This window comes from Panicum hallii, chromosome 1, assembly GCF_002211085.1.
Source record: "Panicum hallii strain FIL2 chromosome 1, PHallii_v3.1, whole genome shotgun sequence".
NCBI classification, from domain to species: Eukaryota; Viridiplantae; Streptophyta; class Magnoliopsida; order Poales; family Poaceae; genus Panicum; species Panicum hallii.
The window spans coordinates 6545293-6557940 of NC_038042.1; the positions used below are offsets into that span (position 1 = coordinate 6545293).

The following is a 12648-nucleotide window of genomic DNA, read 5'->3' on the forward strand; positions in this document are numbered from 1 at the left end:
CGCAAGTTGTGGTAGCATGTAAGTCCGGATAAAATTTATATTACCTGTGATAACTAACGGGCACTGTGCTAGTTTTTATAATATCGATATCTATTTATATCTTATTTGATATATTTAAAACTATCCGTATATAATTTGAATCTGAAAAAATAACTACATATATTCGTATCCGTAGGTCCATCTGACCGTATTCGTTTCATTTACCTCACCAATGCATAGCAGAGCTCTAGTAAAAAAAAAAAAAGCAGAGCAGAGCTACAGAACGGAAAGGCAAGGCTACAAAGGCCCAAACTAATTCATTGCGGGCCCCGCTTTCTTGGGTTGCGTTAGGTTACTTGGCCGACCCAAACTCTAAATAATCCAATATATAGTGACGAACTCCACGGAGCTTTGGAGTGCGGTTGAAAGCCACTCTCCGGGGTTCCCAGCCATGGCGGCCACCTCCCCTTCGTCACTCGCCCCGCCGGCGGTGCCCATGGAGCTGCACGCCGGCAACCGCGACCGCCTCGTCGCCGCGCTCCGCGGCCACCTCTCCGCCTCCGGTCGCCCGCCACGCGGCCTTGTCCTCCTCCAGGTCTGCTCCACTCGCAATCCTTCCTTTTTATTTTCCTCCTCCCCCCGATTTTTTTATCTGATTGCTCATTTGCCTCTACTAACTTTTCGAGTGATTCTGGTTGTTCGTTGCGCGAAGGGCGGGGAGGAGCAGACGCGGTACTGCACCGATCACCTCGAGCTCTTCAGGTGCTCGCGCTGAACCCAAAGTTTTATTCCATTCGTCTTTGCGTTTTTTTTTGGATGGTCAGATTGAGAGGCGAATCGGGCAATGTTGCAGGCAGGAGAGCTACTTTGCCTATCTCTTTGGAGTGCGGGAGCCAGGGTTCTACGGCGCAATCGTGAGGGCTCTCCTTTTCTTTCTTACCCCTTTTCGGGCACAAGTGACCCTGGGTCCGGTTTCAGTCAATACAGCAGCCAACCTTTGAGCTGCAGCTCTTGAACCTTGTTAATTTTGGGGCTGATAGTTTATGTCCGTGAATAGAAAGGAAAATTTGTGCCTCCTATTCTATTTGCACATGTGCACTATTGAGAGTTGGAATTTGGAAATGCCCTATGATTATTACTTAGATGTATGCTGGTGACTCGGAACAGCTACCTCTGAATGAGTTGTGCTTCTCAATATTTAATCCCTAGTGGCTCCCTATCTCCTGCTAATTTGTAGTTTTATATCCTGGTCACCGCCTCTGACCTAACAGGGGGTGGTAGCCTGATCTTGTAAAATCACTTTTATGAAATGGAAAAATGTTAACTGGACCTACTAACACAATTCATCTTAAGATTATTTCCCGCCTATGCTACAGATACTGACTTGCGTTTTAACTATTGCCAAAGGACATTGCCTCTGGACAGTCAATTTTGTTTGCTCCAAGGTTGCCAGCTGACTACGCTGTTTGGATGGGTGAAATAAAACACTTGTCTTACTTCAGGGTATTTCCTCTTCTGAATCTTTTATTCTTTAGTTGTTGATACATTACAAAATAAAGTAATCTTTCCATGATTATGTACAGGATACATACAAGGTCGATGTGGTCTTCTATGTTGATGAGATCACACAGGTTGTGCAAGATCGTTTCGGGGATCAAGGGAAGCCTCTTCTATTTCTCTTACATGGAAAGAATACTGACTCTGGGAATTTCTCAAAGCCTGCTAGTTTTGAGGTACTCAATGTGCCATTATCTGCATTGTCATTTTCTCGCACACAAATCATGCCTATTAATTATGTACTTTTGAAGTGAGCATGCACTGCAATTTCTTTTCATGCATTACTCATTTTCCGTAGATATCAAAATTATATATTAATATAAAATTCAGTGTTATAAGATAGATGTGCTTAATTATCAGTTTATCTCTCTCATACTTCTTCTCTTATGATTTTGTGCATATTTGGTTTACAATGTTTTTCACTTTATGCTAGGGTATGGAGAAGTTTGATACTGATTTAAGTACACTTCATCCTATTTTAACTGAATGTCGTGTAATCAAATCTGACCTGGAGCTTGCCGTCATCCAGTATGCTAATGATATCAGCTCTGAAGCTCACATTGAGGTACAATATTCTTACCAACTCCTTTATTTTCATATGTCTCATGACCAAATCATGGCTACTCAATTTCCGGCTTGCTATTATAGCCCAACTTGCCAGACATCATTGGCTGAAATTCAGTGGCGTGAGTTGAGTTTTGCTAGGACTGGTCTAGGACTTGCTATTCTTTGTTTCTATCTCCTTTGGTTGTGGAAGTAAAGGCTTGTCTTACTGAATAAGTAGACAACTACTGGTAATATTCTATCTATTACAAGGTTTATAACACATAAGAGAAAGATAAAGTAGCAAGCATTGGGCTACCTTATGGCACCATGTTCTAACTTCCTTCTGCACAGAAATGCACAACACTGATACCATCAAATGTGTCTCAGACATCAATTCATGGAAGCATCCCCCATAGGCTATCCTTTAGGCATTATGATTAACAAACACGTTATAAATAGATCTGATTGTTGACTTGCATTTTACAAGGTTATGAGACAAGCAAGACCAGGCATGAAGGAATATCAGTTAGAGAGCATCTTCCTTCATCATGCTTATATGTATGGAGGTTGCCGGCATTGCTCTTATACATGTATATGTGCTACTGGAGATAATAGGTATGAATGTACAATGGTGTTAATTAATATTTGCAAAAATTGGGAGTGGTTGAAGAAAAGTCCACCAAATCTTAGATCTCATCTATTGTTGTTTCACTTATTATTTTTGTTCAAAGTTCTGATAACAATATCTTCAAATCTTCAACCTGTTGAAGACCACAAACCTACAATGATAGCATACAGCCTTTTCATGTAAAACCATTTGCTGAAATTTCAGTAAGGTGTCCTTTTAGTTGCCACTTATTGTAAGTGGGGGTATCTATTATAATTTGTTGACTTGGGCAGTTTTGTAGGATATACCATCTTTAAAAAAATAAACCATATGACATTAGTTTGGATCTGCCATGAGTCTGTCATCTTAGAAACTGGAATTTTGGCTTTCAAGATTGAAAACTAATATTCACAGAAATTTTTCTTACATTTGTGTTTGTTGGACTATCGAGTACATATAATTGTTCTGCTCTTTGCAGTGCTGTTCTCCACTATGGACATGCGGCAGCTCCAAATGACCGGGTAGGAGACCGTACTTGATCTTTTCATTTTGACCTATAGATGACTTAAATTTTCTTATCATTAATGTTGAATTCTTATACTCCCATCTACTTGAGCTGATATTGCTTGTTTGAATCCAAACAGTAAAGTTATACTTGTTTTTCATTAGCTGCAATTTGTTAAGTAACTCCAAGACTTGGATCATTGAAAGTTGGGGCAATTTTTGTTTTCTCTATTTGATGGTATGTTCATAAAACTCATTGTAAGTTGTTGATACTCAAAGCAATGATAGGAGGAAAGTAGCTTGGTTGACACTTAGCTTAATTGATAGCCTATTGGTTTTATCTACCAAGCAGTGTCTGATACATTCTCTAGGGAGTCTGGAAAAAAAATATATGTTTGTTATCAGCGTCGAAGCACCTCGATACGAACATATGCATGGTGAACTTTACAAGAACTGGTGTCCTAAAAAAGAAAGAGAAACCCATTGCGCTGCTGAATCCTGAATTTATTTTTGAATTAGTGAGCTTACAAGATAGAAATCCAATAAAAGGATTCCTAAGAATGGAGGCTATTTGTGTGACTATAGGAGGATATGCTCGTTCTCATTCCTTTTATTTGTGACGGTGTGCACGCTTTGCCTTTTACAAATTCAGACTTTGAATGATGGAGACATGGCACTAATGGACATGGGAGCTGAATACCATTTCTATGGATCTGATATCACATGCTCATACCCTGTAAGTACTTCAAAAGTCCATACATGTACTTTGAATCCCTTGTTTTCCCTGTTAATTTGCTAAAAGCACTGACACTACTGTACTGTGTATGTAATATTATGAACTGAATTATGCATGCCATCAGCTTCAAGATGTAATTGTTTCTTATAAAACAAATTACTAGGGGCCTATGTCCACCTACCATGTTTTTGTTACAGGGCTTTAGATCTTGAATCAAATGCGCGAAGACAGGTCATTTCACAGGGCTTCCGTGCCAAAAATAGCTTGTCATGGTTTCTATTATATGTTTATGTTAGCCTTTGCTATCTGAATATAAATGTACATGTTAGCCCATTATTAGTATTGCTTCTTAAGACTACAGGACAGGGGATAAATGGATGTCAATTTCTGTGTCCCCTTCTAGATCTGTCTTCAGTTACCACATCACGTGAAGTATGTTCTTTTCATAGGGGAATACAGTAGGGGAGGGACCAACTGTTGTCGCATGGAATATGGTTGCTGAACACACTTAGAATTCAAACATCGTAGCATCCTATTGATATCCCTAGTTCCATTTTCCTCTATCCTCTTTACTCATCATTTTGTTTTTCTGTTCTCTGTTATCAATTATGATTCTTAACAAAACCAAGCTTAGTATTAAGTATATACTACTATTGTAAGGTTCAACTGGGCTTTATTAGATATTTCCATTTAGAGTATATTTAGTAGTATAGGAAATATCTCGGGGAGGCTTCTTGCCCTCCAAGTCTTGTACCCCTATATTCGCCCTCGAGGCTCAATGCAATACAACCCATGATTCATACGCAATCTATTCTCCCTACATTTCCGTCCTTTCCTTTTACTTCAATCACTTGCCACTTCAGGGTTATATGCTGCTGGCACCTGGCAGAGGCACAAATCCATCACGTTAATCCTTTGTGATATATTTCCGGAATCTAGATTATAACTTTAATTTGCACAGCCCTTGATGCAAACACATGCTTTTGTTTATCACATCTTACTACAACATTTTTTAATAATTTCATTTAACTGGTTTACATCTTTTCAGATAAATGGAAAGTTCAGCAGCAGTCAGATAGTAATCTACAATGTAAGTACCTAATGATAAAAATCCATTTGTATGTAATCCTATCAATTTATGTTTGTGGTACGGAACTTAGAAACATAAGTTACAAGTCTTTGTTTCTATTGAGCTCGTTCCCACCTCTCTTGATCTAAAGTGATTCACATTTTCTACAGGCTGTGCTTAAGGCTCATAATGATGTCATATCACACATGCGGCCTGGAGTTAACTATTTGGATATGCACAAGTAAGAATGAATTATTGAAGCTTAAAGACATGCAATTTGGAACACACCCCTCAAGAAGCATTCCAATGCTGCAGAGTCATTTCAATTTTTATGATTCATCTTTTTAACGCATAGAATATTTATTATTCTTTCTTTCAAAAAAATATTATATAACTTGGTTCGATTCCGTGGAAATTTAATGTCAAATGTGATCATTATAACTTAGATATACTTTAAAGCATTTTTTAGGACTTTGGCATAATGTATCTGCTGATTCACTACAAATTGTTTTACTTCTGTTTAAACACACTCTTCTTCAATGATTCAAGCATAGTTTTCAAACTTTTTGCAGATTGGCAGAACGTGCAATCCTTGAATCTCTCAAGAAAGAGCAAATTCTCCAAGGGTGTGTGTATAACTCACTGTGCCTATCAAACTTCAATATGTAAAGCTATTTTTCTGACTTCTGTTCCTTGGAAACCATTTCTCTTCAGGGATGTTGATGATATGATGGCTCAAAGGTTAGGAGCTGTTTTCATGCCTCATGGTCTTGGCCACTTGCTTGGGATTGACACCCATGATCCAGGAGGCTACCCTGAGGTTCATCCAATCTTCATAGATTTTTATGCACACAGTTTTCAACCTACATTTGTTCGCTGCTTTCAACTGAGAGTAATGCTTGCTCCTATATACCTTTTAGGGATTAGAGAGGCCAAAGGAGCCAGGACTGAGCTCCTTGCGGACCACAAGAGAACTCAAAGAAGGCATGGTCAGTTTACTTGTCCCATACTCCCATTAAATCAAGATCTAGCAGTAAAAAGGAATACCAGAAAATTCTGCTATATTATATGCCTCTTGATGAATCATGATTGCTAATGAGATGTGATTGCGTTTTATGATTTCTTCCTAGAAAAACTAATGAGCATCTCCCTACCCCCACCCCACAATCTTTTTTATTTCCTGCTCTGCTTATTGCACATTAATCGGTAGACTTGTCTTGATCATGCAACATTATACATATGTTGCATTTCTTTGCACACTTTGTGGGAAAGATAGCATAGCTATCCTCTGCTGGCTGTAGGAGTCCACAATTTCTCATGTTCAGTGCCTGACAAACAAGCTACTTTGATGTTTATAAGAGATCCAAGAGATCAATTGCACTTGCGCTGTCTGGTTTTCGTGAAATAGCAACCGAATCAAACGTCCGGAATGATAATATATCTTAAAAAAAAACCTCAACCACTGGGAGATTTCGGGCTTAGTCTTAAGAAGGGAAGCACCAGACTCTGGGTTCGACCTTGGTGGGTGACCTCTTGATGGCGACGACGACTGAAGAACGATAATATTGAAATGCAACTATGGAAAAGTGCTTCAACTATATGCTTGCAAATATCTGACACCATTTGCTATACTAAACCTTTGTATTGCATTAAACGAAATATTGGAGGTTGGAAATGAAGGGAAAAAATAGTTTGTATCGTTGGAACAAGAAAATAGTCAGTCTTACCTATCTTTCCAATAGTGCATTCAGCAATATGAATATTGAGCTTCTATGGTCTGGATCACAGGTTATTACAGTGGAGCCAGGCTGCTATTTCATCGACACTTTGCTGACTAAAGCGAGGAATGATCCAATTTCCTCAAAGTTCTTCAACTGGCAAGAGATCGAAAAGTACAAAAGCTTTGGTGGTGTTCGCATTGAAAGTGATGTGGTATGGATAATCCCCTTTTTGAATATGAGAAACTTTATGTCTCTCTTGTTATGAAATTATTCCATTTCTTTCTAGGAGATGCTTTACCCCATTAACTTTATCTCGTATTATTTCTAGTGAACCTCAAGTAATTCGATAAGCATTTGAGTTACCCTTCTCCTGTAAGGGTCAACTAGATGCTGATATTTGCTTCTGTGATGTTCACCCTCTTTTGCACACTAACAATAGTCTTGTTTTTCTGCAGTATGTGACGGCCCAAGGATGCCAGAACCTCACAAACTGCCCCCGAGAGACATGGGAAATCGAGGCCGTCATGGCCGGCGCGCCATGGCCTCTGCGGCCTTCCACTTCCCCTGCAGCAGCAGCAGAGTCGGGTGTCTAAGCATCACCGTAATTTTCAACTTCATTCTTCATGGTGCCCGGCGTAGATTCGGTGTACTCAATAAATAGCTTGTCACCACTGGCACAAACTTGTTGCTGGTTTGATGATCAAATAACCATGTCGTAAAGCCTGACCATTCTCAGATTACTGGTAGGCTAGGCTATTCTGTTGTGTGGTCGAGGTGAATTGAGGAAACGTTACAAGGCCGTTGGAAGGTTGAGCCTTCACCTTTGTGCCGGTGGGAGCAGCAGTGACAACAAGTTGAGATCCGGAGCCATCTCTGTAGCCTAAATAACAGCTGGCAAAGCTGAGGAAACTGTATGGAGAAATAGAGGGGAATGAGTAACAGGATTAGAATTTTGGAATTTAGGCAGCGTTGTTGCATATGCTGAAATTCTGTTGCGGCGGCAGGCCTGTGGGCTTGTTCCACAATTCATGTTGGTTTATTCCCCTCGATTTGGGACCAAATCTCCTTTTGTTTTTCCCATTTTTATTTTCTCCGGACTGGCTGACATAGATGTGTTACTGGAAATTACATTGGACAAAATCTGGATTTTTTCCTCTCTTGTCCCACATGAAGTGATCTGGTTTCCGTAATTAGCTGGGGGTAGGGGTAGGGTATTAAAGTGAGACATAATTATCTCACCACAGCTGTGGCGCAGCAGTTTAGGCACCGCCGCAGCTGGGCATGGCAGCCAATGGCTGTCCTGTAATCTTTGTTGCTGCATAAGGCATATTGCACACCCCATTTTGCAAATTTTCTCAGTAAAGTTGGCTAAAACTCCTGTGCTTGATGGCTCAGTAGAGTTGTATGGATACATTGCAGCGCGGGATCTTTGGGAACCATTACAAATTATATTTTCAATATTTGCAGGGATGATTCCATCATTGTGGAGCAGGTACACTTCCGTACTTGTCACAATTAGTTCGAATTATTTGTTTCACAGTATAAGGCCAAACCTATAACATGCGTAGAACAAATTTGATTAGAGCTCACCCTTTTGTTGCTATCTTACAGACACTTAATCTCTTTTACATAGAGTTAGGTACAATGAAGTTAGGATAGAGTGGAAATCTGTATTAACTAACTGACACTCTTAATTGATAGGCGAAGGTTCAGTTTGTACTTTTGTTCTCCTTAACTATTTGAAATATTCTTATGCAATCGTTTACCTTTTGTTTTCTGAACTGAAACATGCTTCTACTGTGATTTACAATTGTAAAAATGATTATTTCTGTTTTAATAGAAACATACATGCCCAAAAGGGCGGCTAAAATAAAATATTTTAGTGATCCTGGTGTTATATAGCTGGAAAAATGCTTCCTATTGATTAGTATTGCCAACAGTAGCAAAATAATGTTATGGATTGGTGAGCCTTATATCAAGCACTGTGTTATATTACGGATTCCCTATATCAAGCACTACGTTGTTAAATGATAATTACGAACATACCTGAATTAGTTATGAAACTAAGTGCGTGCAAGTCATGTTGCAAACAGAGTAGTCCGGCGCCCAATGGCAGCAGATCGACCTTGCCCAATCTTGCAATACGCCGACGACACCCTGATCATCATGCGGGCAGAGCGCGAGGAAGTAGTACCTCAAACAACTGCTAGACCAATTCTCGGCCGCCACTGGGCAGAAGATCAACTACAACAAAAGTACAATGGTGCCCCCGGAAGTGTGCGAAGAACTCCAGAGCATTCTCGGCTGCAGAGCAAAACCAACTGCTGAACCCAAGAGGCGGAAGTGTTCTAGTCAATTCGGTCATGGATGGATCTGCTGGCTACCTTATGGCAGCTCTTCTTCTTCCACAAGGTACACTGGACGCCCTTGATCAGCGAAGACGTGCGTTCATTTGGTCTGGTGCTGACAAAACAACAGGTGCACAATGCTTAATTGCTTGGCCAAATGTCTGCTTGCCTAAGGAACGTGGAGGCCTGGGCATCAGAGATCTGTCTGAACACTGCTGATGACTCGGCTTGGGCGACCTGGGCACGACAGGAACTGGATCTCTCCACTTTGGAAGGCCCTCTCAACTCAGGGGGCACATTGGAACTCGCTCCGCTCACTCCTTCCTTACTATCGCAGCATCGCCACGGTAACAGTTGGTGATGGTCGATCAACGAACTTCTGGGAAGACAATTGGTGTAGGAATGAGCCACTCGCAGTCACCTTCCCGGCCCTATTCTCGCATTCCAATCGCCAAGGAGCCAGTGTGCATGAAGCTCCGACTCTAGGGATTCGCAGAACTCTGGTCACTCGCCTCAGCAGGGCAGCTGGAGCAGAACTGGTTGAGCTGCAAGCGATGGTTTCAGAGATACACCTCACGTCTGAACAAGACCAGCGAACCTGCCCGTTTGTAGCTGCAGACGGAGTCTTGCGAGCAGGACCTTTATTTTATACAAGGCAGTCAAATTGGATGGGCCACTGTCATACTTCAGTAAGTTTGTTTGGCGCAGTCAAATTCTTCGGCTGGCTAATGGTGCAAGAGCGTCTGAAATGCCGCCACAACCTAAAGATCAAAAACATTGTTGAGGATGAGAGCTGTCCGATCTGCAATGCTGCTCCAGAGACAACCAACCACTTGATACTTGATTGTGTTTTTGCTCGAGCTGTATGGCAACCCATGGGGTTTGACGTCTCTGCGCATGAACTCGCTCAGCTTTGGGAGTTGCTGAAACCTGACCAGGTGCCACTACTCCACTACAATGTTCTACTACTCCTCATCTGCTGGGCGCTCTGGGAGCACCGGAATGACGTTGTCTTCAACGCCAGCGAACCAAGCCTGGGCGTCTCCTGTCATCGGCCAAGGACATGGCTCGGCTGTGGCGTTTCCGATTACCCTCTGAAGATGAAGATGCAGTAGTAACTGAGATCAGGTGTAATTCTCTGTTTTCCAATATGTAACTGCTAAACAATTAGTTTGTTACTCTACACCCCTCCTCTTGCTGCTTCATATCTGTAACAGCTGAGATATAATTCTGTGGTGGGAAGTTATCCCCCCTCCCCCCGACCTGAAAAAAAAAGGAAATTCGATGGAAAGAATCTCTCCACCCCAACCACTGTCAACAAGAGATCCAAACCCTCAGTGTTCTGCTCTTTTGCCTCACCAGCCCCACAAACAAGCCCCGCATCAAAATGGAATGTGGGGTCGCAGCACCAATCCACCAACATCATTATCGTATCTCTGGGCTTCTGAAACAGACATTTATCGTCCCAAGAATAGTCAAACTCTCGCACTGATTCATGATAACATGTTTCTATGCATGAAAATTGCAGCGCATAAGTGATTTATGTTACAGAACTCTGTGAAATGAAATATAGTGAACTGCATTTGATGTAGCAGTATATGCCTCTTTCAGAGTATGGCTATTGTTCCAATATTCTGCACCGCTGCCTGCAGCAAGCAAATTAAAGCTGAAGCGTGTATGCTGAACTGCAAACGATTAAACAGAACAGTGTCTTGAATTGCTGTCTGTAATACATCCTTATCCTTTCTGCAACTCTAGAACATGTGGTTTTCCCTGAAAGCAGCCATAGCCGATAGATGCATATGGTAAATTTCGGTGATTAGTCTATCTCTATTTTGTATTGTCATTGATCACCAAAAGGAGGAGATTGAAGCATCTAGGCCGACAGATGCATATGGTAAGTTTCGGTGATCAATGATAACCGTACGTGACTAGCATGTGTTTTGAAGGAATTATCATTCTATGGTTATGTCACGTGAAATATGAAAGGGGACCCCTCAATTCTTATTGAAATGCGTGCCAAGGACTCGGACATGAAGACTAAGGACCTAGTATCGAGTGTCACAGGAAGATAAAGGACACTTGATTTAGTTCAGGTTTTATAGTTTTTAGTCTTTGACGTACAATTAAGAGGGGTTCTTGAGTTAGTAGCTTGACCTAGTGAAAGTTGATCTTAAAAATATGCACACTTGCTCAAGCTCAGTACTAGACAGCTCAAAGAAGTCAAAGCAACACTTGGAAGAAGAAGGAACTCGACGAAAAACTCAACTCAAGTGATTTGCACAAGTGGCAGAAAGATTCAACGGGTTGGTTAAACCGACGCTATGAAAAATCAACGGGACGGTGCATCAAGGAATTCAAATGACCATCAAGTCAGAAAAACTCAGTTGCACCGGTTAAACCGACGCTATGCTCAGAAACGTCGATGCAATAATTGGTTGATTACTCAGGAAGCAATTTTGAGGAGCAGTGGCCTGGCCCAAAAAACTCTTCAGCACTGGTTAAACCGACGATACTAATAGAGTCATTGGTACATTAGTGCTAGGATTACTTTGGAGCGTTTTGGAGTTGAAGCTGACTGCCTTAGAAGAATCTCTTCAACACCATTAAACCAACGCACCGGCGATGCATTGCGTCGGTGCAATGACATCAGCATCAGAGGCAGTTAGGATCTAACGGCTGCTATTCATAGCTCAGTGTGACCGGTTAAACCGACACATGTAACCGGTTTAACCGATGCTTTATGCTTTTTGGAAAAGTGTTTGCCAACAGTTCTGGCTGGTTCTCTAGCATATAAATTGAATCCCCTCGAGTCACTTGAGCTGCCTTTGACACCCTAAATACCTAAGGCCACTTCAGAGAAGAAGAGAAAGACTTGAAGCTATGAGAAGAAGAGTTTGAGCTTGAGAGTTTGATCCAAACAAGAAAAATCATCCATTTGAGAGTAGCAAGTGTGCTTAAGCTTAGGGCCAACTTAGTGTAGGTCAAGTGAAGGCTTAGCGATTGTTACTCTTGCTGTTTGACGGCACCTAGACGGTATTGGTGATCCGCGGCTCTTGGTGAGCTCTTGGAGTTTGTGGGAACCCCAAGAAGATAAGATTGTACGCGGTTTGAAAGATCGCCACTCCGGAGATGGAGAAGGAGCATTTTTAGTGATTACTTGCTTCGCTTCTTGGTGATGCAAGGGAGCTTATCCCTTAGTGGATGCTTCAACGTGGATTAGGGAGGAGCGTCAACTCCTCGATACCATGGGAAAAAATCGGGTTGTCTCGTGTCCCCCTCTTTACTTTCAAGTATTTACTTTGATTTTACTTGTTGTTACCTTTGCTTGCTTGTTTGTTGACTAGGTTTTCTTGCTTGTTTGTTGGCTAGGACACTTGCATGATAGTGTGCTTCTTGACTAGGTGTTGTCCTTGATAGTGTGATCTTAACTAGGAATCATGATCATATTAGTGTGTTTACCCACCTAGGATATCTTTGCTAGTATGCTCTAGTTCATAGGTTTTGAACTTCAGGTTTGGGCAACACTTTAGGTTAATGACTCGGTAGAATTTGAAAAAGTCACAATTCATCACTCTTAT

General features: G+C 41.4%; 1 protein-coding gene across 1 annotated transcript; it reads left to right on the forward strand.

The window, feature by feature from the left end:
* Nucleotides 1–376: 376 nt before the first annotated feature.
* On the forward strand, nucleotides 377–7873 carry LOC112900286 (xaa-Pro dipeptidase). The gene is made up of 16 exons (XM_025969096.1): nucleotides 377–574; nucleotides 692–741; nucleotides 833–893; nucleotides 1387–1482; nucleotides 1563–1712; nucleotides 1970–2101; nucleotides 2570–2697; nucleotides 3168–3210; nucleotides 3846–3929; nucleotides 4978–5019; nucleotides 5169–5239; nucleotides 5571–5624; nucleotides 5713–5818; nucleotides 5919–5987; nucleotides 6787–6930; nucleotides 7175–7873. The coding sequence occupies exons 1-16, from the start codon at nucleotides 431–433 to the stop codon at nucleotides 7310–7312; spliced, it is 1512 nt and encodes a 503-aa protein (XP_025824881.1). The 5' UTR covers nucleotides 377–430; the 3' UTR covers nucleotides 7313–7873.
* Nucleotides 7874–12648: the final 4775 nt, after the last annotated feature.